The following is a 25,745-nucleotide window of genomic DNA, read 5'->3' on the forward strand; positions in this document are numbered from 1 at the left end:
TCATCTCAGCGGATTGTTTGGCGCGTCATACAATTACCAGCCAGACCCTGGTTGCATCTCTCAGCGACTTTTTACTTTTGGCTCTATCTATCTATCTCGCTACAGGTGTCATATAACCCTAACCCATATCCTGCCATATAAAAGTACCTTATTGAATCTCCAGGTAATGTATTTCTGACATCCATCACTTTTGCTGTCGTTAAGATACTTTATTTTTCTGCTTTGGTAGTCTGTCCAATGTGACAATTGCCCTCCTCCACCGGCCCTAGTTTTGGATCTAGCTTGCTGTTCATTATTTTCATGATAAAACGTCATAACATCTTCATATACACCATACAGTAGACACTGAACAGTAGACATAAGACATGTTCATAAATGTTTATCTTATATGTGTATATGTTTGTGAATATGTGAATATGTTTTCAGTTTTTTTGCACCTTCGGAAGAGCCACTACAATTTCATTGTATAGGCAACTGTACAACGACAATAAAGTATATTCTATTCTATACAGGATAAATACTGATTAACAGTGGGCTACTTTGGCAAATGCCCATTGAACAGATTTATTTATCATCCTATCTTAAGAAAACTAATGTAACACTCCCATCTGGAGAAAAAAAATGGAAAAAAAATTTGGAAACATTTTTTGGGAGGCCCTTTTTGTTTGGTGGCCCCAAGCAATTGCCTTGGTTGCCTCTATGGACGGGGCGCCTCTGAGTGCTGTAGATTGCTTATTTTTACCTATGTACTAACAACCATTTTGTACCTGCTGTTATGATATTCTATTTTCCTATACTCATTTTATAACTAATGATTAATGATAAGTGTGATTTGAAGAAACACACAAGGTGCTTTTAAAGTGCAAAACTCACTCCACACACACCACACACTCAATGTGTAAGAGAGTCTCAACATTTGGAGAGACTTAATTTCCCCTCCCCCAACCATGTGCAAAGGCAATTTGTTTGTACAAAATTATTTGTGCAAACTACTGACAGGAATAATTAATTTAAAAGGTAGATATGGGTTCTGTCCCAACCTCTGTGATTTGAAGAAACACACAAGGTGCTTTTAAAGTGCAAAACTCACTCCACACACACCACACACTCAATGTGTAAGAGAGTCTCAACATTTGGAGAGACTTAATTTCCCCTCCCCCAACCATGTGCAAAGGCAATTTGTTTGTACAAAATTATTTGTGCAAACTACTGACAGGAATAATCAATTTAAAAGGTAGATATGGGTTCTGTACCAACCTATCAAGAATGTTTTTAAAAAAAAAGTCAAGCAAGACTGATATCATAAAAGGCTTAAAAGAAAAAGCTCCAACGTTTACAGCACACTGTGCCTTCATCAGGGAGAATGAGTAGGGTCCATCTGCGCGCAACAAATCCAACACCCGGAAATGTGTTATGCAAATATGCAGGCGCGGTATGATGACGTATGGTACATCACATTTCCGGGTGATGGATTTGATGCACGCAGCGCAGATGGATACACTAGGAGTAAACCATGAATCGCCTTACTACGGCCTTACTACGGTGAAAACTACGGAAAAAAACTAATATGTAGAGTACAGTCCTATCAATTGTTCGAAAAGGAGTAGGAAGAAGCCTGTCCTACCCCTGTTTATACTTAACAATTATGCTTACATTATATAATCCAATTAATGAATACATATATTTCAGTATCATCCGTTCTAATACTTTTTCATTAAAAATAATTTAAACCTTTTTTTAAATAGAGCAATAGAGCAATATTTCTGCTTTCCTTCATATTTTCTTCATATTTTTGACATTAGGAACAAGTTATTAGTGTGATCACGATATCCGACCTCATGTACAATCTGTACTGCAGTAAAAATGTGGAACGCCCTTCCTATAATCTTAAAGGAGTGCAAAACACTGCCCACCTTCAAAACCACTCTCAAAAAACATTTACAGGAGGCTGCAATCCGTAACTGGACCCTCTAAATCAAAAATCAGATTAAAAGACCCGAACTACCCACTGTACATACTTTGTGTTTTGTCCCCCGCCCCCACCTGTGGTGTATGTCCCCACCTGCCCTACCCGCTGTACATACCTGATGTTTTGTTGTATTGTTCTTCCCATGATGGATGTATTTTTATCTTGTAGATAGTAATAGTTATTTGTCTGTATTATCTTGTAGATAGTACTAGTTTGTTTTGTCGGTCTTACATGTAACGATGAATTGAGAATCAAGGACCCCAATTGAAATAAGCCAGTGGCTTTCTTGGGTTTTTATCCTGTTAGTTGACCTTGTATGTAATATGTACTTTCATGTACCTACTTCTGCAAATCTTCTAATAAAGTTTTCAATCAATCAATCAAAATCCTCATAGCTTTTTTCTGTAGTGTAATCAATGGGTTTAAAGTGCTTTTATATTCATTTCCCCATATCTCCACACAGTAACTCAAATAGGGTAAGACAAGACAACAATATAGAGTATACAACATCCTCTGTTCCAGAATATGTTTTGCCCTGCACAATACTGCAATACTCCTTGATACTTTGGATCTAACGTATCTTATATGAGATTTCCAACAGAATTTACTGGGCTTAAAGTGCAGACTCTCAGCTTTAGGTTAAGGGTATTCACATCCAAATTGAAGGAAGGGTTTATGAATTATAGCTCTTATGTATAATAACCAAAAGTAATTAGACAATTGACTCAAAAGCTGTTTCATGGGCCAGTGTGGGCTATTTATTCCTTCATTATTTCTTTATCAATTAAGCAGGTAAAAGGTCTGAGTTGATTCCAAGTGTGGCATTTGCATTTGGAGGCTGTTGCTGTATACGCACAACATGCAGTCAACAGAGCTCTCAATGCAACTGAAACAGGCCATCCGTAGGCTGTAAAATGCACTTCAATTACATCTGGATTGTTTCATTTCAAATCCTTTGTGGTGGCATACAGAGACAAAATTATGGAAATTGTGTCACTGTCCAAATACTTCCAGACCTAACTGTATATAAATAAAAGAATGTCAATGACCCCAGGTGTGGGACTTTATTAGGTCAAACAGGTTTGAGGGGTCAGGCAAAGGACTTGGTGGAGTCAGGCAAGGGTCAGGCGATCATCGTTGTAATCCATGGAGCAGGGCAGGAACCGTGGTGCAAGGTGCTGGGCTGGAGGTGTCCATGGTGCTGAGTGCACACTGATGAGCTAAATAAAACATTCTATTTCTGATGTCAACAGCACTAGGGCTCCTTCACAAAACATCTGCATCTCACAAGATACGACTCAATGTGCTTCAATCAAGACATCATTGCTGATTGCACTTTAGCCCAAGTGCTCTTTCAACATTGTCTCTATGGTCTTTCAGCTTCCTTTTCTTCTCACATTTTCGACCATATAATGGTGAGACAGCTGCTTCTCACTGTTGAGACAAAATGTTATAAAGAAGTGATTAATAATTAATTTAAGAAACTCACATTCATCAGTGGTTGCAAACTGTCATGGAATTTGTATTAGCACTCTCCTCATGTTTCCAAAATGCATTGCAAATGCAATGCACTAACAAGTCATTGGTCACTCTTCGTTGGTGTTGGACTTGTTGAGCCCTTTCCTAAAATAATAATACAGTGCTTAACCATGTTACAATGAAAAGGTGCAGTTAAGTACTGAATGAGTCACTTTCTTTCCTTGATCATTCTACCTCAAGTGTCCTGATAGAAAGTGTGGTTTCACTTTCCAGGCTTCTGACATCTTTGTCCCTGGTAACAGGATACACACATAAGCATGACTATGTGTACAGCTGTGAATGGTGGATAGTATGTTTGTATGCAATAAACTTCATTCACACTAACCAATTCTTTAGGAGGAAAGCTGTAAGGCCTCTTGAAGTATGTGTGGTCCTCGTCAGTGTCCAGTGGCATCTGTACAGAGTCCACCATTATTGCCAGTATGTTTTACATGAAAGGGTTAACTACTTCAAAAAGAGATCCAGGCTGGATTCAGAATGACACAGTACCACTAAACATATTGCATGTGCCATAAAGTTGCATGGAGTATGTGTTTTAGGAGCAGTAGCCCATTCAGAAACAGGCACACGGTCATAGATACTTAGTGAGAGATGCACTGACCATGGTGTTGCTTGCATGACTCCTTTTAACACTTGAATAGGTCCTGAATACAGGTGGGACACTGTCGTGAAGGGTCGCTCTGCCTTCCTCACTAAAGTGAGCAAACTTCCTTCCATATCTGAAATTAACACACATTATCTTCACCGGAAGGTTGAATTGTAGGGCCAGGTGTTACCCCAAAGTCCTCTTGATAATAAATGTACAAATACAATTATTATTTTTGTAGCACTGCAGCATACCCTTCCAGCCCAATGTTTTCCACCAGGACAATACACCACCACCTTCTCAGGAGAGACATGTCATCCTAAAGAAAGAGCAGTTACTCAATTTGCATTCAAAGTCTTATAGCATATTGATATAATGGGTTCTTGTTTTCTTAATACTTACAATGCTGAAGTCAAAGGTAGCCTCCATGGCGAAATACCAGGCATACTGTAATGAGAAAAGACACAAAGACAAGATTACCATGTGACAGCTTATAACTCAGTGAGAAGGTAGTCACACACATCCAATGAAATGTACATGGCTGATAACTCCATAGGAAAGTGATATGAGAGGTCTGCACACATGAATGTTCCTTAATACCTTTTATTGCACACCTTTTTATTTGCAAATGCACAAACTGAATGTTGGTCAGGTCTAAGTGGTGGTCAGTCATTGTTACATACATTTACACATTTTTTTGATGGTTTTAAGGAACAATCAAGTGTGCCATATCACTTGGTGGCATTACCATAACTCACCATTATCATGAAGACACCACAGTCATTGCCACTGGTCTGCCAGAAAAGTTAGTTAGAGAATAGTAGGTAATTATGACTATAGCTATAATATGATAGTAACATTCAAACAATACCTCCAAATCCAGACCAGTCTTCTCTGTCCAGGATCCCGCAACAATTTTCTCAGCAACACCCCTGGGCAACCAAGAATAAAACTAAGTCAAACAAAGAAGTACACACCTCCTACAGGAGAGAAAAAAGGAACAACATTCGTACCACTGCTGCTTCAGAACCACTTCACACCATGCAAGTCGGTCGATCATGCTTATTTGCAAAAGTTCAATGAGGAGGATTTCTCTGTATCTCTCTTTCCTTGTATTGGAAATGTGTCTATTTAAGTCCACTCCAGCTTTCGGGAAGCCAATCCTTTCTGAATGTTGGACAAACAATCAGTACATAATGCATGCATTGCCACAATGCCTCCTGATTGAACACAAGTCTTTAGAAATGGCAGTAACATTAGACAGGTCAGGGGACCGCCAGGACACACATCATAGGCAGGTCAGGGGACCGCCAGGACAAACATCATAGGCAGGTCAACGTGACCGCCAGGACACACATCATAGGCAGGTCAGGGGACCGCCAGGACAAACATCATAGGCAGGTCAGGGGACCGCCAGGACAAAGTTCATAGGCAGGTCAGGGGAACGTGACCGCCAGGCAGGTCAGGGGAACGTGACTGCCAGAGCAAAAAATATTTGGGGCAACCTTAATAGTGTTCTGTAGGCTTCAGAGGTGAATCCCCTTGGAGTTTTGAAATACTGCGAATCTAGAAAGAAAATTTCTTTCTGGTGTGGCCTCATTACCTACAGGGAATAACGCATTCTGGACAATAAGCAAAAAGGACACTTTGGGGGTAATACAATAGACACAAACTCACAAGCAAATGGCATATGAAGGTTAAAGCTGAGAAATGCTCAACTACATTGTATGTCTTTATAATCTACTACTGTGGATGTCATATGTTGCATATAAAGTTATGCTCTGTATATATATATATGGGTATAGTACACTTACACACAGGACAAAGTGGCCTGGAACCCACAGTGGAAGGATAAGGGCATCCTTCTGATCAGCATGTTCCTGTTCAAAACCATGTACTGCATTTATCATTTTTATCCAACACTTAACTGGGGTGTGCATGATTATGAATTACATGATAATTTGATGAAGTCCTTTCTCAGACATGTAGTGTTTTTTTTGGGCTTAGTTTTAGGTATTTAGGACCAACACAGCTAATGTGCTGATGTCCCATGAAGGGCATGCCAATTGTAATGCTGGATACAATGTTGTCTACATAGCTGTTTATCTTATTCAAATACCGGCTCAATCATTTGACTTACTGGGAAATGGCTCATGGGATCACAGTTGTGGGAATGGACCCACGTTGAGGTTACATGAAGGTCAGCAATGAAAACCGCCTTTCCCTGTAGAATTCAAGTGCATCTAAAATTAGTCAATGCTAGAAAATGGTACGTAAAACATATGGCTGAGTTCCAGCTATCTATTAAAATCACAACAAGGCATATAAGCCACAACATTACCTTTTCATCCAGGCACTTCAACAATCAACTATCCTTAGTATAAACATTTCCTGCATAAATGATTTGAAAAAAACATACCTTCATAGTAGCCATTTGGTCAATCAGCCTGAGGCAAGCGTTTCCTACCTGGTTTCCTACCTACCTACACATGCAACAACCTAAATAATAAATACATATATGAAAACTATAACATGTTCATTAATAATATTTCGAAATTCTCACCTGAGCTGCATTTGCCATTGTACTTGTAATTCTTCTTCTTCGTCGTCTGTATTGTATTGTAGCGAACGGAGATTGGTAGTCCTCTGTATCGAATTGTAGCGAACTATCTTCAAAATCTCGCGGATTCTCGCGGTTTCTTTTACCGACGCGCTTACGATGACGTGGTCCAACACATTTCCGGGTGTTGGATTTGTTGCGCGCAGATGGATACTATAGGGGAGAATTGAAGAGTAGGGTCCATCTGCGCGCAACAAATCCAACACCCGGAAATGTGTTATGCAAATATGCAGGCGCGGTATGATGACGTATGGTACATCACATTTCCGGGTGATGGATTTGATGCGCGCAGCGCAGATGGATACACTACGAGTAAACCATGAATCGCCTTACTACGGCCTTACTACGGTGAAAACTACGGAAAAAAACTAATATGTAGAGTACAGTCCTATCAATTGTTCGAAAAGGAGTAGGAAGAAGCCTGTCCTACCCCTGTTTATACTTAACAATTATGCTTACATTATATAATCCAATTAATTAATACATATATTTCAGTATCATCCGTTCTAATACTTTTTCATTAAAAATAATTTAAACCTTTTTTTAAATAGAGCAATAGAGCAATATTTCTGCTTTCCTTCATATTTTCTTCATATTTTTGACATTAGGAACAAGTTATTAGTGTGATCACGATATCCGACCTCATGTACAATCTGTACTGCAGTAAAAATGTGGAACGCCCTTCCTATAATCTTAAAGGAGTGCAAAACACTGCCCACCTTCAAAACCACTCTCAAAAAACATTTACAGGAGGCTGCAATCCGTAACTGGACCCTCTAAATCAAAAATCAGATTAAAAGACCCGAACTACCCACTGTACATACTTTGTGTTTTGTCCCCCGCCCCCACCTGTGGTGTATGTCCCCACCTGCCCTACCCGCTGTACATACCTGATGTTTTGTTGTATTGTTCTTCCCATGATGGATGTATTTTTATCTTGTAGATAGTAATAGTTATTTGTCTGTATTATCTTGTAGATAGTACTAGTTTGTTTTGTCGGTCTTACATGTAACGATGAATTGAGAATCAAGGACCCCAATTGAAATAAGCCAGTGGCTTTCTTGGGTTTTTATCCTGTTAGTTGACCTTGTATGTAATATGTACTTTCATGTACCTACTTCTGCAAATCTTCTAATAAAGTTTTCAATCAATCAATCAAAATCCTCATAGCTTTTTTCTGTAGTGTAATCAATGGGTTTAAAGTGCTTTTATATTCATTTCCCCATATCTCCACACAGTAACTCAAATAGGGTAAGACAAGACAACAATATAGAGTATACAACATCCTCTGTTCCAGAATATGTTTTGCCCTGCACAATACTGCAATACTCCTTGATACTTTGGATCTAACGTATCTTATATGAGATTTCCAACAGAATTTACTGGGCTTAAAGTGCAGACTCTCAGCTTTAGGTTAAGGGTATTCACATCCAAATTGAAGGAAGGGTTTATGAATTATAGCTCTTATGTATAATAACCAAAAGTAATTAGACAATTGACTCAAAAGCTGTTTCATGGGCCAGTGTGGGCTATTTATTCCTTCATTATTTCTTTATCAATTAAGCAGGTAAAAGGTCTGAGTTGATTCCAAGTGTGGCATTTGCATTTGGAGGCTGTTGCTGTATACGCACAACATGCAGTCAACAGAGCTCTCAATGCAACTGAAACAGGCCATCCTTAGGCTGTAAAATGCACTTCAATTACATCTGGATTGTTTCATTTCAAATCCTTTGTGGTGGCATACAGAGACAAAATTATGGAAATTGTGTCACTGTCCAAATACTTCCAGACCTAACTGTATATAAATAAAAGAATGTCAATGACCCCAGGTGAGGGACTTTATTAGGTCAAACAGGTTTGAGGGGTCAGGCAAAGGACTTGGTGGAGTCAGGCAAGGGTCAGGCGATCATCGTTGTAATCCATGGAGCAGGGCAGGAACCGTGGTGCAAGGTGCTGGGCTGGAGGTGTCCATGGTGCTGAGTGCACACTGATGAGCTAAATAAAACATTCTATTTCTGATGTCAACAGCACTAGGGCTCCTTCACAAAACCCTTACTGGAATCTTCATACACTCTGTGAATTAGTCTTTACTTTCTGATGAGTCAACAGCAATAACCCCATCCAGTGCGACATGTAGATAGCATATATTTAGAATATGTAAAATGCAAACACCAGAAATGCAAGAAAGTTTATGAGGTATACCAAATGGAATTAATAACAAGTGTTACAACCCTTCTGTCTAGAGTAAAATAAGGGCCTAACAGGGTAGAGTGCAGAATGTACAGGTGTGTTGCAACACAAATGCCCAAAAAAAGTGTACAAGGGATCAAATCAATTCAAGCTTTATTTGTATAGCGCATCTCACAAGATACGACTCAATGCGCTTCAATCAAGACATCATTGCTGATTGCACTTTAGCACAAGTGCTCTTTCAACATTGTCTCTATGGTCTTTCAGCTTCCTTTTCTTCTCACATTTTCGACCATATAATGGTGAGACAGCTGCTTCTCACTGTTGAGACAAAATGTTATAAAGAAGTGATTAATAATTAATTTAAGAAACTCACATTCATCAGTGGTTGCAAACTGTCATGGAATTTGTATTAGCACTCTCCTCATGTTTCCAAAATGCATTGCAAATGCAATGCACTAACAAGTCATTGGTCACTCTTCGTTGGTGTTGAACTTGTTGAGCCCTTTCCTAAAATAACAATACAGTGCTTAACCATGTTACAATGAAAAGGTGCAGTTAAGTACTGAATGAGTCACTCACTTTCTTTCCTTGATCATTCTACCTCAAGTGTCCTGATATAAAGTGTGGTTTCACTTTCCAGGCTTCTGACATCTTTGTCCCTGGTAACAGGATACACACATAAGCATGACTATGTGTACAGCTGTGAATGGTGGATAGTATGTTTGTATGCAATAAACTTCATTCACACTAACCAATTCTTTAGGAGGAAAGCTGTAAGGCCTCTTGAAGTACGTGTGGTCCTCGTCAGTGTCCAGTGGCATCTGTACAGAGTCCACCATTATTGCCAGTATGTTTTACATGAAAGGGTTAACTACTTCAAAAAGAGATCCAGGCTGGATTCAGAATGACACAGTACCACTAAACATATTGCATGTGCCATAAAGTTGCATGGAGTATGTGTTTTAGGAGCAGTAGCCCATTCAGAAACAGGCACACGGTCATAGATACTTAGTGAGAGATGCACTGACCATGGTGTTGCTTGCATGACTCCTTTTAACACTTGAATAGGTCCTGAATACAGGTGGGACACTGTCGTGAAGGGTCGCTCTGCCTTCCTCACTAAAGTGAGCAAACTTCCTTCCATATCTGAAATTAACACACATTATCTTCACCGGAAGGTTGAATTGTAGGGCCAGGTGTTACCCCAAAGTCCTCTTGATAATAAATGTACAAATACAATTATTATTTTTGTAGCACTGCAGCATACCCTTCCAGCCCAATGTTTTCCACCAGGACAATACACCACCACCTTCTCAGGAGAGACATGTCATCCTAAAGAAAGAGCAGTTACTCAATTTGCATTCAAAGTCTTATAGCATATTGATATAATGGGTTCTTGTTTTCTTAATACTTACAATGCTGAAGTCAAAGGTAGCCTCCATGGCGAAATACCAGGCATACTGTAATGAGAAAAGACACAAAGACAAGATTACCATGTGACAGCTTATAACTCAGTGAGAAGGTAGTCACACACATCCAATGAAATGTACATGGCTGATAACTCCATAGGAAAGTGATATGAGAGGTCTGCACACATGAATGTTCCTTAATACCTTTTATTGCACACCTTTTTATTTGCAAATGCACAAACAGAATGTTGGTCAGGACTAAGTGGTGGTCAGTCATTGTTACATACATTTACACATTTTTTTGATGGTTTTAAGGAACAATCAAGTGTGCCATATCACTTGGTGGCATTACCATAACTCACCATTATCATGAAGACACCACAGTCATTGCCACTGGTCTGCCTCGGAAGCCCCTGTACGAAGAAAAGTTAGTTAGAGAATAGTAGGTAATTATGACTATAGCTATAATATGATAGTAACATTCAAACAATACCTCCAAATCCAGACCAGTCTTCTCTGTCCAGGATCCCGCAACAATTTTCTCAGCAACACCCCTGGGCAACCAAGAATAAAACTAAGTCAAACAAAGAAGTACACACCTCCTACAGGAGAGAAAAAAGGAACAACATTCGTACCACTGCTGCTTCAGAACCACTTCACACCATGCAAGTCGGTCGATCATGCTTATTTGCAAAAGTTCAATGAGGAGGATTTCTCTGTGTTTCTCTTTCCTTGTGTTGGAAATGTGTCTATTTAAGTCCACTCCAGCTTTCGGGAAGCCAATCCTTTCTGAATGTTGGACAAACAATCAGTACATAATGCATGCATTGCCACAATGCCTCCTGATTGAACACAAGTCTTTAGAAATGGCAGTAACATTAGACAGGTCAGGGGACCGCCAGGACACACATCATAGGCAGGTCAGGGGACCGCCAGGACAAACATCATAGGCAGGTCAGGGGAACGTGACCGCCAGGACACACATCATAGGCAGGTCAGGGGAACGTGACCGCCAGGCAGATCAGGGGAACGTGACTGCCAGAGCAAAAAATATTTGGGGCAACCTTAATAGTGTTCTGTAGGCTTCAGAGGTGAACCCCCTTGGAGTTTTGAAATACTGCGAATCTAGAAAGAAAATTTCTTTCTGGTGTGGCCTCATTACCTACAGGGAATAACGCATTCTGGACAATAAGCAAAAAGGACACTTTGGGGGTAATACAATATATATATATATATATAACAATTGATAGGACTGTACTCTACATATTAGTTTTTTTCCGTAGTTTTCACCGTAGTAAGGCCGTAGTAAGGCGATTCATGGTTTACTCGTAGTGTATCCATCTGCGCTGCGCGCATCAAATCCATCACCCGGAAATGTGATGTACCATACGTCATCATACCGCGCCTGCATATTTGCATAACACATTTCCGGGTGTTGGATTTGTTGCGCGCAGATGGATACTATAGGAATTGAAGAGTGAACCAGGAAGAGGAAGTTTAAATAGAAAAAGGAAAGGGAGGAGTTCAAAAAAAGGGAGGGGGGGGGAATCCACACCTGAAAACCAAGTAGCGACTAATTATAGCGTGATTTTGTCTAATAGAGTGGGGAAATGAAATGATAATTTGAAAAAATCAAATAATGATGTTAAGGGGTCCCAGATCCATAAACCACTTTTTTTTAAACTACATTTGTTAGGGATTTGTATTAAAATAACTAGAAGTGATAAATCAAGTACTATGTGTTCATTTAAATAATATGTGACTGAGGTCAGTTGAAGTCTCACAGAACCATAAAAGAGAGGTTCTGCTTTTGAGCGACATGGGGGGAAGGGGCTCCTGACTGGGAGAAAGTGCTGTCAGTGGAGCCCCTAGACTTTTGGGGGCCCTAAGCAAACAACATTATGGAGGCCCCTGGTAAGGGTCTTAGGCGGGTGACGATGTGGACATTTTAAAATGTATTTATTTCCCTGACACTAAAATATAATACGGTTTTACGAAGTTCGCGCATATGCGCGCGCTCGTGTGTGTGTAAGTAAAAAAACAGTCTGAAAGACTAGCGTCTCTTTTACAAAGGAGCCCTGGCCAAGACAGCCACAATACAACAATTACATTTGACATAATAAAAGCACATAAAAACATGCAAAGCACATTACATAAAAACAGTAAAAACAGTACATGACCACAGGTACAGTAGCACACCTACACATTGCGACATACTGGACCACAAGTAGCATACAAATTACATGCAACATGGAGCATGTAAATGATGCATGTAAATGCATGTAAATGATGGATCTTATCATGAATCATTTTTAAAGGCTTTAATATAGGCTACATGATGTATTAACTATTTGTATTTTGTACCCAGATGTCAAATAAATACGTAACAAATGAATAGTTAACTTAAAAAAAATAATGCCCCGCTGAACCAATGAGAAGGACGGGGGGGCGGTGCTTCCCATCAGTCCGGCCTATCAGTGTCCTAGATTTGCCGCTCGCTCCGGGCGGGACATAGAATCCGTTCTATGGATAAAGGTCTCCAGACGTTTGGAGCGAGAGCAAAGCGGAAGTGGAAACGGCTGGCACCGCGAGACTAGCCAGCTATCAATAAACTACAATTCATCAGAGCAATTGCGCGTCATCTCCCTGTCATCAGAATGATCACGCCCCTTTTTGGGTGATAGAAGGGGAGAAGTTTGACTGGCGGTCAATGGGAATTTCTGGTCTTCGCTACTTTAATCCGATAAAATAAGAAAACCGTAGTGCTTTTTAGATATTAGGAGCCCAAATCCGATGGCCAGTTAGGCAAACTATTATATAGTGTCGTTGCCGATCAATGATCGACGTCGTTATATAGAGAAAATTAATGAAATAGGGGTTGATTTATCAGAGCAGTCAAATGTCATCTCCCTGTCATCTGGGATTTGTAGTTCTTCATTTGATTTGCCGTGTAAATCCCCAGACTGCCCAAATCCGATTGCCAGTCAGGCAAACAATTATATAGTGTCGTTGCCGATCAATGATCGACGTCGTTATATGGAGAACATTTATGAAATAGGCAATGAATGTGTGTCCTTTCAGTCTGCCTCCATGAACCACCCGACCCAAAGGCCTGAGGTGTTGTAGGAGGTATGAATATGATTTAGGGGGTATTTAGTATAACAGGCTAATGGGTTTATTGTGAGTTTACTTTGATTGTTTGTTTATTGCCTAGATCACCGTATTGAGAAGTCATATGGTTATGGGGGGTGATATTGCAAGGTAATTTAAGCACCTGCGGTTTTGTTGACCGCATTATACGCATATTCGATACGCATAGTGTCATGTACTTATACTACCACCCTGTGGGGCATCCGGGTACTGCCTAGTATATATGTATGACGTGTGTTCCGTTTCCGTTGTCGACTAATAAAGTTACCACCATTACAGTAACACGGTCTCCAGCTCCTGCTTGCTCTACTATATAGAAAGTATATTTAGTTATATCAACATACCTAGTTAGGATATAACAAGTGGCGACGAGGATCGGCGAGACTTACGTGTGTTTTCGTCGGTTTAGTAGAGTTAGGAGACGTTACGACGGAGCCAGGCTACCAAGGTATGCTAACAACATTAGCATTGCTAGCACCGGCAGTGAAAGCGACGCATGTCTGACGGCGAACAGCGGCAGCCAGCTGAACCAGCCAGCCTATCCCAGCTGTTATTATGGCGGGGATATTGGGAAGCATCGGCCCCTTTGAGGAAGGTACGGAGCAGTGGAACTCCTACACTGAACGTTTTGAGTACTTTGCAGCAGCAAATGGCATTGTTATGAAGGCCCACAATTTAGAGCCAGTTAGTTTCCCCAAATCAGCCCTATTTTGCCCCTGTTATTTCCTTAATTATTTTCCATACTATTCATGTACGTTTTCATGTACGTTTTCATGAAGGTGTATGTATTGTTATTGTAATTGTATAAGTTCTGTCTTAGATTTGTTCAGTATTGTGCAAGCGCCAGATTAGTGGGCGTGGTTTTGATTGGCGTACGTGACTTGATGTATGTTCGGTTGGTATCTATAGTGGAGGGGTGGACCAGTGCTGCTGCTACACCGATGTCGCTATCCTGAGACGCCATAGAAACTAGTATTTACTGCGTCGCGAGCGAGCGAGCTAACGTCAATCCAGTGAGACACGGGACGGAACGTTGATCACAACAATCGAACGTCGGAATCTGGCTGCTAAGACCGAGAGCAAGCCTGACGAGGCAAGGAAGGCCAGCCTCCGCAAACCCCCCACAGCTGCTAAGACCGAGAGCAAGCCTGACGAGGCAAGGAAGGCCAGCCTCCGCAAACCCCCCACAGGAGACCTGCCTTTAACATCGACTGTTAATAGTAAATCACTAGCTACCCGCATCACCGCGGGAGTTCGGAGTTTAGTGAGTTAACAGCGCTAGCCCAGTTTAGCTGTGTCACCGTTAGCCAGCCTTGCTAGCCGCCGGCTGCTAACGTTGGCGCATGGCGAGACCAAAGCCAAACAAAGCCGTCGCCTCCGAGGTGGATTGCGACCGACCGCTAACACCACCGGAGCTGACCGTGGACCACCGGACCTGAACCATTCACACCTCGTCGTTTACTACGAAGACGCCCCTTTCCCTTCAAATTGCAACGTCACTCCCCCCCCTTATCTGCTGCCTTCCTCGAATCACATACGAGCTCCAACCAGGCCTCAACGCGCTCATTTTCAGTCCGGGACTCTAAGCCTTTTCAGGCCAGGTACTGTGTGTGAGTGAGTGAGTGAGTGTGTGTGTGGCCGGCGGGGAGGGAGTATATTGGGATGTATATATAATTTGTATAAATAAATGTGTTTGTTTATATTTGATACATTGCTGTGTGTTTAGTTGTCTGTATTGTTTAGTTTAACAGCAAATCTAGTATTGGGTTTAAGTATTGTCTTATAGTGTGATTAACTGAGTTATAGCTTGTATTATAATATATGATATATATATAACTGTGATATGCTAGTCTAAAGGGTTGCTGGCGCCCCCTGCCTCTATCCTCCTACACTGCCGATTTAGCTCAGAGTTAGTTAGATAACCAGCCCTTCCTAAAATTCTACAGTCCTTTAGCTACTCCCTGGTTACAATTGGTCCTTCGAGCCGGATAGGTTGTGTAGTGATAGCATGGCTGAGCGCAGCCAACCAGACAAGACAGTTACCCCCCCTTCTCCGCCCCCTGAGCCAGAGCCACGACCACAGAGAGTCCCGCGGTTGCCTCAGAGGTTACAAGAGTATGAGCTTGAGCTCGAAAGCTCACTGAGTGGTAGTGAGGAGCGCACTCCACGGGATACAGTGGTCGGAGAGGCCGAGGTGTCCGCCGGCGCGCGGGTGGCTAGCACCGAGACAGCCATCAAAGAGCACCAGCCTGAGGATGAGATGGCAGAACAGCAGGGTTTTGCCGTAGAAACGGAAGAGCAGGAAGGAGAGGCCCGGTCTGACAGCGCCTGCGGGCGGAAGAGGGAGGGCCTCAGCCTTAACGATCTGCCTCCCAGTACGGCGCGCTCGAGACCTAGCTCCTGCCGTTCAGTGGCTTCCTCCCGGTCCAGGGTTTCCGTGGGCAGTTCTGCCTCTGGGGCGGATAGCATGCACTCCAGAGGGAGTAGTGCCGCGCTGTCAGAATGTATGCGCCAACAGGCCGAGATGGCGTTAGAGCGGGAACGCCTCCAGTTCGAGCGTGAACGCCTCCAGATGGAAGGAGCGGAACGTGCGGCGGAGAGACAGCGCCAGGAGGCGTTAGAGAGGGAACGCATCCAGTTCGAGCGCGAGCGCCTCCAGATGGAGGGGGCGGAACGCGCGGCGGAGAGGCAGCGCCAGGAGGCGCTAGAACGTGAACGCCTCCAGATGGAGCGCGACCGCCTCCAGATGGAGAGAGAGCAACTGCACGCGGAGAAGATGGAGGAAGTGATGCAGACCATGCGCGACGTGTGCATCAGCAGAGCTCCGTCGGCCCGTAGCTCCAGAGCATCATCCGCACGGCCCTCTCGAGTGCCATCTCCTGAACCCCCCGCCGATGGCTCCATGACCCCCGCCATGACTGTCCAACTACAGGCCCAGCTGACCACCTTGAAGGAAGAGGACCAGGGACCCGACCGCTACGCGGCCCAGAGGGAGCCAGCGTCGCTGCCCGGGAGGGGAGCCATTCCCCAAGAGCGTAGCACACCCCTAGGTCCTCCAGTGAACCAAAAGGCATGCAGGCCGGACACCCAGACCGTCACTCCAGCCCCGATCATCCACTACAGGATGTTTCCCCAGGTGGAGGGACCCAAGTTCCCCTTCTTTAAGGACGAGGACAGGAGCCAGTATGTGGAACTACGCATCTGCCTAGACACGCTCTTGGACGACTCCTGCTCAGAGTCCTACAAATATGCGATTCTCCTTCAGCATGTGAGGAACCCCAGAGCCCACAACATGGTTCTGGCCCATGCCTCCGCACCGACACCTTACACCAGAGCGCTCGCCGACTTGGATGCCCGCTACGGTCGTCCCTGGAACCACGCCCTTGCTGAACTGCAAGCCCTCGAACAGCAGGCCCCCATCAAGGATGAACGGGCGCTGGATGACTTCGCGCTCCGCGTGCACACCTTGGTTGGAATGCTGAAGACGCAGGGCCCAGCTGGCGCCAGCGAGATCAACAGCACCTCCAACGTAGAGCGGCTGCTCCGCAAGATCCCACGCTTCCGGCAGGAGAGGTTCCGGCGACAGCAGCGCGTTCGTAACCCCGGGAAGTTGGGTCTGAGCATGGCTGCCTTCGCGGAGTTCCTACTGGAGGAAGTGCATGACACCAACGTAGACGCCATGGGTTACGCTGAGCCGAAGAAGGAGAGGGAGAAGGGAGACCGCTGGGACAGGCCGAGCTCGAACAGAGGACGCCCAGTAGGAGTGCTGCACACGGAGGAGGAGCCTCGGAGAGAGAGGAAAGCCCGACCTGAGGGAAAGGATTCCTCTCAACCCCCTCAAAAGGGACGGAGAGGTCCACCGCCATGTCCGTACTGCACCAGCGAGCACTGGTTCAATGAGTGCAGTGACTTCAACAACCTGAGTACCGAGGCCAAGCAGAGGTGGCTCGAGGAGAACAAGAGGTGCTGGAACTGTGGGCGCGACCATCTGGCTAAGAACTGCACCTTGAGGAGAAAGTGCAACCGCTGTGAGGAGGTCCACCTCAACATCCTACACGAGGTCTCCCTCGCCAGGTCCACGGAGGGCACCAGAAGCCCTAGGTCCGGTAGCGCACCGGAAGAGGAAACACCTGTCTACTATCTAGACCCAACCCAGAGCAGCGGCTCCAAGGTCCTACTGAAGGTGGTGAAGGTCCGACTTCACCACAACAACGCTGTGTACGACACGTACGCCGTTCTAGACGACGGGTCGGAACGGACCATCCTTCTCCAGGAGGCAGTGCGCCAGTTGGGGCTCCAAGGGACTGAGGAGAAGCTGACTCTGCGCACGATACGTCGCGACCTTAAAGAGGTCACCGGGGCGAGAATCAACTTCTCTATCTCCCCGGCGGGGCGGCCGTCGGACAGATATCGGCTTCAGAATGTCTTCACCGCAGACCAGCTAGCGCTCTCCCGCTACGACTACCCCCTGGAGAGATTACGCGCAAGATATTCCCACCTACGGCGAGTAGACCTACATCCGATAGAAGGAGCGGAGCCAACCCTTCTCATCGGCTCGGACAACGCTGCACTGATCGTGTCGCTCCGTCCTCCGCTGAGAGGACCACGAGGCTGCCCGATGGCTGTTAAGACTGCGCTTGGGTGGGCCCTCCAAGGCGCTACCGAGTGGAGAGATAGAGACGGGAGAGCTACGTCATCCCTCCATGTCCGAACCGAAGAAGTGCAGACCATCAACTGCCTTCACACCAGTGTGGACTTCATGAATGCGGCGCTACTAGACAACGTCCAGAAGCTGTGGACGCTAGACGTTGCGCCCTACAAGAATGAGAAGCTCTACGTACGGTCAAAGGAGGACGTCTACGCCATAGACCTCCTTAAAGCAAAGACAGTGCGTATCGAAGTCCAGGGCGTGAAGAGATACGTCACACCACTACTCCGAAGAGAACCCATGCCAGAGTTTCGAGTATCCCCTCGAACCGTCCTACAGTGTCTGACCAGCACTGAGAAGCGTATGAGGAAGGACGAGGTCCTTGCTGCTTCTTACAGAACGGAGATGAAGAAACTGACAGAGTCCGGTCTGGTGAAGAAGCTTGAGCCAGCCGAGGCGAACCAGAGTGCCGAGTCTTGGTACCTCCCGCACCACAATGTTCACCACAACGGGAAGAACCGAGTGGTCTTCAACTGTAGCTACCAGGTGGGGAAGCTCAACCTCAACCACTATCTTCTCCCTGGTCCAACCTTGACCCCAGCCCTCTTGGGAGTTCTGGTGCGATTCCGTCAGCAGCCGATCGCAGTCAGTGGTGACATTAAGCGAATGTTTCACCAGGTCAGGATGTTGGAGGAAGACAAGCCACTCATGAGGTTTCTCTGGAGAGAGGACCCGAGCGACCCCGACCCCTCTATCTACCAGTGGGAGGTGCTACCCTTCGGGACAACCTGCAGCCCCTGTTGCGCCACCTATGCGCTACAGACTCACGCCGCGCAGGAGACGGCACCTCCTGGAGTGTTTGACGCCGTCCATAAGAGCTTTTACGTGGACAACTGCCTCCACAGTTCGAAGACAGCCACGGAAGCCCGCCAGCTAGTCCAGGACCTGCGTGCTCATCTCCAGGAGGGTGGATTTGAGATCTGCCAGTGGGCCAGCAACGACCCGCAAGTCATCAGAGACCTCCCGGAGGAGGCCACCTCGACCAGCAGCGAGGCTTGGGTCTCTCACTCACCAGATGATGCTCAGGAGATGACGCTCGGACTTATCTGGCAGTTCCAGACCGACACTCTACGCTATCGCAATAAGCCTGCCAAGCCCCAACGCGTCACGATGAGAACGATATACAGCACTCTAGCGAGCCAGTACGACCCACTGGGATATATCGCTCCCTTCACGACGATGGCCAAGGTGCTTGTCCGGGAGCTGTGGGCCCAAGAACGAGGATGGGACGATCCTCTGCCTCGTCACCTAGAAGAGAAGTGGAAGGCCTGGGAGCAGGAACTTCCCACTCTCAAGCACATCAAGCTGCAGCGGAGCTACTTCCCTCCCTCCACGGACCTAGAGAGGAGTGTCATCACGCTACATGTATTCTGCGACGCCTCGGAGATGGCGTACGGGTCCGTGGCATACGTCAGAGCGGCAGAGCTTGGAGGTGAAGTCCACGTCTCGTTTGTCCTGGCACGTTCCCGAGTGGCGCCGAAAAAGCAACATTCCATCCCAAGACTGGAGCTGTGTGCTGCCCTGAACGGCGCGCAACTGGGAAGGTTCCTGCTCGACGAGCTCCAGCTACCTCTGATGAGCGTCACCATGTGGTCAGACTCAACTACCGTCCTCCAGTGGTTGAAGTCCAGCTCATGTCGGTATAAGGTGTTCGTGGGCACCCGAGTCGCAGAGATTCTGGAGTTGACTGAGGTGAACTGCTGGCGTTATGTAGACACCAAGAGGAACCCTGCTGACGTCATCACGAGAGGGGCAACTCTCCAGGATCTGGCTGAGCCCCACCTGTATCACACGGGACCAGACTTCCTACAGGAGCGGGAGTCAGAGTGGCCAGCCACGCCGGCGTTAGCAGAAGACAGAGAGGACAAAGAGCTGCGTAAGACGTTGTTCTGCGGAGCCACCCAGGTCGTAGACCCTGAGACTACTCCGGGAGAGGAGTGTGAGACGCTCGAAGAGCTGCAGAAGAGGATGTTCTGCTCCAAGGCCGGTCTACCCCTAGATACTACGCTCAGCGCCGAAGATTACACCGCGGCGGAGCTCCTGGTGCTGCAGAGTGCCAGCTCACAAGCGACAGCTTCCTCATGTCCTTCAAGAGGTTCACCTCCAGGCGAGGGACCCCTAAGACCCTCCGGTCGGACAGAGGCACCAACTTCGTCGGTGGTGAGGCCGAGCTGAGGGCGAACTACGCTGCGATGACTGAGGAGGCCCGTGACAGACTCGCCTCCCAGCAAGTGAAGTTTGAGTTCAACCCCCCAAATGCTCCACACTTCGGGGGAGCCTGGGAGCGGGAGATTCGCTCAGTAAAGAACGTCCTACGTACCATTCTCGGACAGAAGGTGCCTACCGATGAGGTGCTCGAGACTGTACTAGCAGAGATTGAGGGCATCTTGAACTCCCGGCCCCTAGGCTATACCTCCAGTGATGTAGCAGATCTGGATCCCATTACGCCCAACTTCTTGCTGATGGGGCGGCGAGACTCTGCACTGCCTCAGGTAGTCTACGACCCTGCAGAGCTCACCGGAAGAAGATGGTGGAGGCACAGCCAGGTGCTCGCGGACCAGTTTTGGAGGCAGTTCATACTGCACTACCTGCCGACCCTGCAAGTCAGGCAGAAGTGGACGAGGGAGAGAGACAACTTGTCCGAAGGTGCCGTGGTACTGGTGATCGACCAGTCCCTTCCACGCGCCGCCTGGCAGACAGGCAGAGTGACCAAGGTCCTGCCGGGTCCGGATGGAAGGGTGCGGACGGCCATCGTGGACGTTGGTGGTCGCACTTACACCCGACCTGTGGCACGCCTGATTGAGCTCCCTCAAATTACAAAGGACACTATCACCTCATACCTCACGCTGCTAGAGCAGCCTAGCCAGTGTGCCTTCCATAGTTAAATGAAACCGAGGGTTTCATGGGGCGGCTGTTATGAAGGCCCACAATTTAGAGCCAGTTATTTTCCCCAAATCAGCCCTATTTTGCCCCTGTTATTTCCTTAATTATTTTCCATACTATTCATGTACGTTTTCATGAAGGTGTATGTATTGTTATTGTAATTGTATAAGTTCTGTCTTAGATTTGTTCAGTATTGTGCAAGCGCCAGATTAGTGGGCGTGGTTTTGATTGGCGTACGTGACTTGATGTATGTTCGGTTGGTATCTATAGTGGAGGGGTGGACCAGTGCTGCTGCTACACCGATGTCGCTATCCTGAGACGCCATAGAAACTAGTATTTACTGCGTCGCGAGCGAGCGAGCTAACGTCAATCCAGTGAGACACGGGACGGAACGTTGATCACAACAATCGAACGTCGGAATCTGGCTGCTAAGACCGAGAGCAAGCCTGACGAGGCAAGGAAGGCCAGCCTCCGCAAACCCCCCACAGCTGCTAAGACCGAGAGCAAGCCTGACGAGGCAAGGAAGGCCAGCCTCCGCAAACCCCCCACAGGAGACCTGCCTTTAACATCGACTGTTAATAGTAAATCACTAGCTACCCGCATCACCGCGGGAGTTCGGAGTTTAGTGAGTTAACAGCGCTAGCCCAGTTTAGCTGTGTCACCGTTAGCCAGCCTTGCTAGCCGCCGGCTGCCAACGTTGGCGCATAGCGAGACCAAAGCCAAACAAAGCCGTCGCCTCCGAGGTGGATTGCGACCGACCGCTAACACCACCGGAGCTGACCGTGGACCACCGGACCTGAACCATTCACACCTCGTCGTTTACTACGAAGACGCCCCTTTCCCTTCAAATTGCAACGTCACTCCCCCCCCTTATCTGCTGCCTTCCTCGAATCACATACGAGCTCCAACCAGGCCTCAACGCGCTCATTTTCAGTCCGGGACTCTAAGCCTTTTCAGGCCAGGTACTGTGTGTGAGTGAGTGAGTGTGTGTGTGGCCGGCGGGGAGGGAGTATATTGGGATGTATATATAATTTGTATAAATAAATGTGTTTGTTTATATTTGATACATTGCTGTGTGTTTAGTTGTCTGTATTGTTTAGTTTAACAGCAAATCTAGTATTGGGTTTAAGTATTGTCTTATAGTGTGATTAACTGAGTTATAGCTTGTATTATAATATATGATATATATATAACTGTGATATGCTAGTCTAAAGGGTTGCTGGCGCCCCCTGCCTCTATCCTCCTACACTGCCGATTTAGCTCAGAGTTAGTTAGATAACCAGCCCTTCCTAAAATTCTACAGTCCTTTAGCTACTCCCTGGTTACAGGCATTGAAGGGGTGAAGTTGGTGCCGACGTTTTTGAGTGTCATGGGACCTAAAGCATATAATTTGCTCCGTGCACTAGTCCAGCCTGACAAACCTGGGACTAAAAACTATGCTGCTATTGTGAAAACCCTGTCAGAGCACTTTTCACCAAAGCCCCTGGTGATTGCGGAGCGGTTTCGCTTCCATAAAAGGAACCAGGAGGAGGGGGAGTCAGTAGTGACATTTGTGGCTGCCCTTAGAAGGCTGACAGAGCATTGTGAATTTGGCAATGTACTGAACGACACCATACGGGACAGGCTCGTGTGCGGCCTCAGGAGTGAGGCTGCCCAGAAACGCCTCTTAACTGAAAGTGCACTTACCCTGGAAAGAGCTATTGAAGTGAGTGTGTCCATGGAATTAGCGACCAAGGACGCTCATCAGCTCAGTGAGAGCGGTAAGCTGCACAGAGTCTCCGCAGAGGACAGAGGTACCCAGAGCAAATGTTACAGATGCTACAAGAGTGGACATTTGGCTGCTGAGTGTTGGAGTAAGGATGTGGACTGCAGGAAGTGTGGAAAAAAAGGTCACATTGAACGGGCATGCAAAAGTAAGGGACTGATTAAAAATCCTAGTCTGGACAACAATAAGTCAAAATACAGATTCCAAAAGAGACAGCCTGTGCATAGTGTACAACCTAGCCAAGCTACGGCTAGACTCAGCAGCTCATCAGACGAGGAACCTGTGTATGTCCTGTCAGTAGTGGGAGGTGCAGGGGGTTATTTCGAAACTCCACTGCTGGAGGGGAAACCAGTGCGTATGAAAATAGACACTGGGGCAGCAGTCTCTCTTATATCGTATGCTGTCTACAAAGAAACCCTGCCGCATCTGCCACTACAACCAACGAAACTCAAACTGAGAACCTACACCGGCGAGTCAGTGCCAACCAAGGGGGTCATCCATGTCACAGTCCAGGTGAATGGGCAAACCGCACACCTACCACTGTACGTCGTGGGGGGCGGCTTGTCATCTCTGCTAGGCCGTTCGTGGCTGGCGGAACTCCGACTGGACTGGCCCAAGGTTCACATGCTGAACAAAGGGGAATCCCCTCTGACTGCTATCCTGAACAAACATGCGGAGGTGTTCAAAGAGGAACTTGGAAAAATGAAGGACATCATAGTCAGTCTGAACATCAAGCCAGACAGCAGACCCAAGTTCCTGAAAGCGAGACAAGTCCCATACGCCATAAAGCCAAAAGTGGAAGCTGAGCTGGAATCATTGGTCAAGAGTGGGGTGCTGGAGCCCATCAGTCGAAGTGAGTGGGCCACTCCCATCGTACCAGTCATTAAAAAAGATACTTCGGTGAGAATCTGCGGAGATTTTAAAGTCACCCTGAACCCTGTGCTAGAGGCTGAACACTATCCACTCCCTCGCATAGAGGACCTGTTCACAGGCTTGGCTGGAGGACAAAGATTCAGCAAAATCGACCTCAACCAAGCCTACTTACAGATGCAGGTCGACGAGAAATCTAGAGACCTGCTCACCATAGTCACTCACAAGGGCCTGTACCGATACTGCAGACTACCTTTCGGGATTACGTCTGCACCGGCTCTCTTCCAGCGTGCGATGGAGCAGATACTGAGCGGCTTAGACGGGGTCCAATGTTATTTGGATGACATACTCATCACTGGAAGGACAGAACAGGAACATCTGGGGAACCTGGAGGCCACTCTGCAGCGACTGGAAGAATATGGATTAAAAGTTCGCAAGTCAAAGTGTGAGTTTTTCCAGTCTTCCGTCGAGTATCTGGGTCACGTGATTGACGCGGAGGGCTTGCACAAGGCTCCATCCAAAACCAAGGCCATCGTGGAAGCACCAGCACCTCAAAATGTGAGTCAACTCCGCTCTTATCTGGGGCTCCTCAATTACTACGGGAAGTTTATCCAGAACCTGTCTTCTCTACTGCGACCCCTACATCAGCTGCTGTGCCACGGGCAAGCCTGGGTATGGACTCAACAATGTGAGGCTGCGTTTGAGATAACGAAACGGGCGCTGCTGGAATCTGACGCCCTGACACATTTTGACCCCGCACTGCCCCTACAACTGGCGTGTGATGCCTCCCCATATGGGGTGGGAGCAGTTGTTTCACACATCATGCCCAGCGGGGAGGAACGGCCAATTGCATTCGCCTCCCGTACACTCAGCAAGGCTGAGAGCGGCTATGCACAAATAGAACGTGAAGCACTGGAGATTGTGTTTGGAGTAAAAAAAATTCATCACTATCTCTTTGGGAGAAAGTTTGTTCTCCTGACAGACCATCAGCCCCTCACAACAATCTTCGGGCCCCACACCGGCATTCCATCCCTGGCGGCGGGAAGGATGCAAAGATGGGCCTTGTTGTTGTCTGCTCATGACTACGACATCAAATACCGCAAGTCGGAGATGCACGCCAATGCGGATGGCCTCTCGAGACTACCCCTGCCTGTGGTCCGTGCCGAGCCGACACGGACCGGCATTTTCTACTTCAGTCAAGTTGAGGAAGCGCCCATCACAGCAGCTCAAGTGAAGAGACACACCCGGAATGACCCTGTATTGTCAACGCTGATGGATGTACTGATCACCGGTAGGAGGGGAGACCTTCCCGAGCTCAAGCCCTACCTCACAAGAAGGAGTGAACTGTCTGTGCAGGCAGGATGTCTCCTCTGGGGACGCCGGGTGATTATTCCGCCTGTGTTACGGAAAAGGCTACTACTGCAGCTACATGAAGGACATAGTGGGATCGTCCGCATGAAGGAGCTTGCGAGAAGCTACTTTTGGTGGCCTGGACGGGATGGTCAGATCGAGGAGACTGTGAAAACATGTACGTCATGCCAGCAGGTGCGCTGCATGCCGCAGCCAGCTCCCCTCCATCCGTGGGATTGGCCGGAGGCACCATGGCAGCGAGTTCATGTGGACTTCGCTGGCCCGATGGAGGAGAGGATGTTCCTGGTGGTGGTTGATGCCCACAGTAAGTGGCCGGAAGTGGCGATAATGAGATCGACCACAGCAGAGAAAACCATCGAGAAACTAGGAGAGATGTTCAGTCGATTCGGGTTTCCAGAACAGCTGGTGAGCGATAACGGGCCCCAATTCGTCTCACAAGAGTTTGAGAGATTCCTGGAGGCAAATGGAGTACAACACATCCGCTCTGCCCCCTATCACCCATCCACAAATGGATTAGCAGAGAGATTTGTTCAGAGCATGAAAAACGGCCTGAAGGCCTCACAGGGACAAGGATCTCTCCACCAGCGGCTCAATAGGTTTCTGCTGTCATACAGAAATATACCGCACTCAACCACTCAAGTCGCGCCGGCAGCACTTCTCATGAAGAGACAACTCCGCACCA

General features: G+C 46.7%; 1 protein-coding gene and 2 long non-coding RNA genes across 5 annotated transcripts; all 3 read right to left on the reverse strand.

Annotated features, from left to right (window-relative positions):
• Positions 1-2,779: 2,779 nt before the first annotated feature.
• Positions 2,780-4,896, reverse strand: LOC308157669. The gene is made up of 6 exons (XR_013937455.1): positions 4,853-4,896; positions 4,497-4,541; positions 4,349-4,413; positions 4,110-4,227; positions 3,834-3,902; positions 2,780-3,403 (listed from the first exon to the last, which is right to left on the reverse strand). It is a non-coding gene; the product is annotated as an uncharacterized lncRNA (long non-coding RNA).
• Positions 4,897-4,979: 83 nt separating this feature from the next.
• On the reverse strand, positions 4,980-6,772 carry LOC308157670. The gene is made up of 3 exons (XR_013937456.1): positions 6,658-6,772; positions 6,235-6,318; positions 4,980-5,026 (listed from the first exon to the last, which is right to left on the reverse strand). It is a non-coding gene; the product is annotated as an uncharacterized lncRNA (long non-coding RNA).
• Positions 6,773-9,094: 2,322 nt separating this feature from the next.
• LOC308156992 (uncharacterized protein) lies at positions 9,095-11,071 on the reverse strand. 3 transcript variants are annotated; one of them, XM_080530460.1, is made up of 9 exons: positions 10,952-11,071; positions 10,810-10,870; positions 10,679-10,729; positions 10,323-10,367; positions 10,175-10,239; positions 9,936-10,053; positions 9,660-9,728; positions 9,487-9,558; positions 9,095-9,225 (listed from the first exon to the last, which is right to left on the reverse strand). In XM_080530460.1, the coding sequence occupies exons 1-8, from the start codon at positions 10,996-10,998 to the stop codon at positions 9,505-9,507; spliced, it is 510 nt and encodes a 169-aa protein (XP_080386586.1). In that variant the 5' UTR covers positions 10,999-11,071; the 3' UTR covers positions 9,095-9,225; positions 9,487-9,504. The 3 variants fall into 3 exon arrangements, with proteins under 3 accessions (XP_080386586.1, XP_080386587.1, XP_080386588.1); XM_080530461.1 differs by having other exon boundaries at positions 9,487-9,566; XM_080530462.1 differs by lacking the exon at positions 9,487-9,558 and having other exon boundaries at positions 9,097-9,225.
• Positions 11,072-25,745: the final 14,674 nt, after the last annotated feature.

The sequence above is a fragment of the Nansenia antarctica genome (genome assembly GCF_963989245.1).
Source record: "Nansenia antarctica genome assembly, chromosome: 5".
Classification (NCBI taxonomy): Eukaryota; Metazoa; Chordata; class Actinopteri; order Argentiniformes; family Microstomatidae; genus Nansenia; species Nansenia antarctica.

Bases quoted from the DNA above. Each gene is read 5' to 3' on its own strand.
- LOC308156992 (XM_080530460.1), bottom strand. From the start codon at position 10,998: ATGATCGACCGACTTGCATGGTGTGAAGTGGTTCTGAAGCAGCAGTG. The intron at 10,054-10,174 runs GTATGCTGCAGT...TGTTAATTTCAG, and splicing joins GAAAACATTGGGCTGGAAGG to ATATGGAAGGAAGTTTGCTC. The intron at 9,729-9,935 runs GTCAGTGCATCT...GACTCTGTACAG, and splicing joins GTCATGCAAGCAACACCATG to ATGCCACTGGACACTGACGA.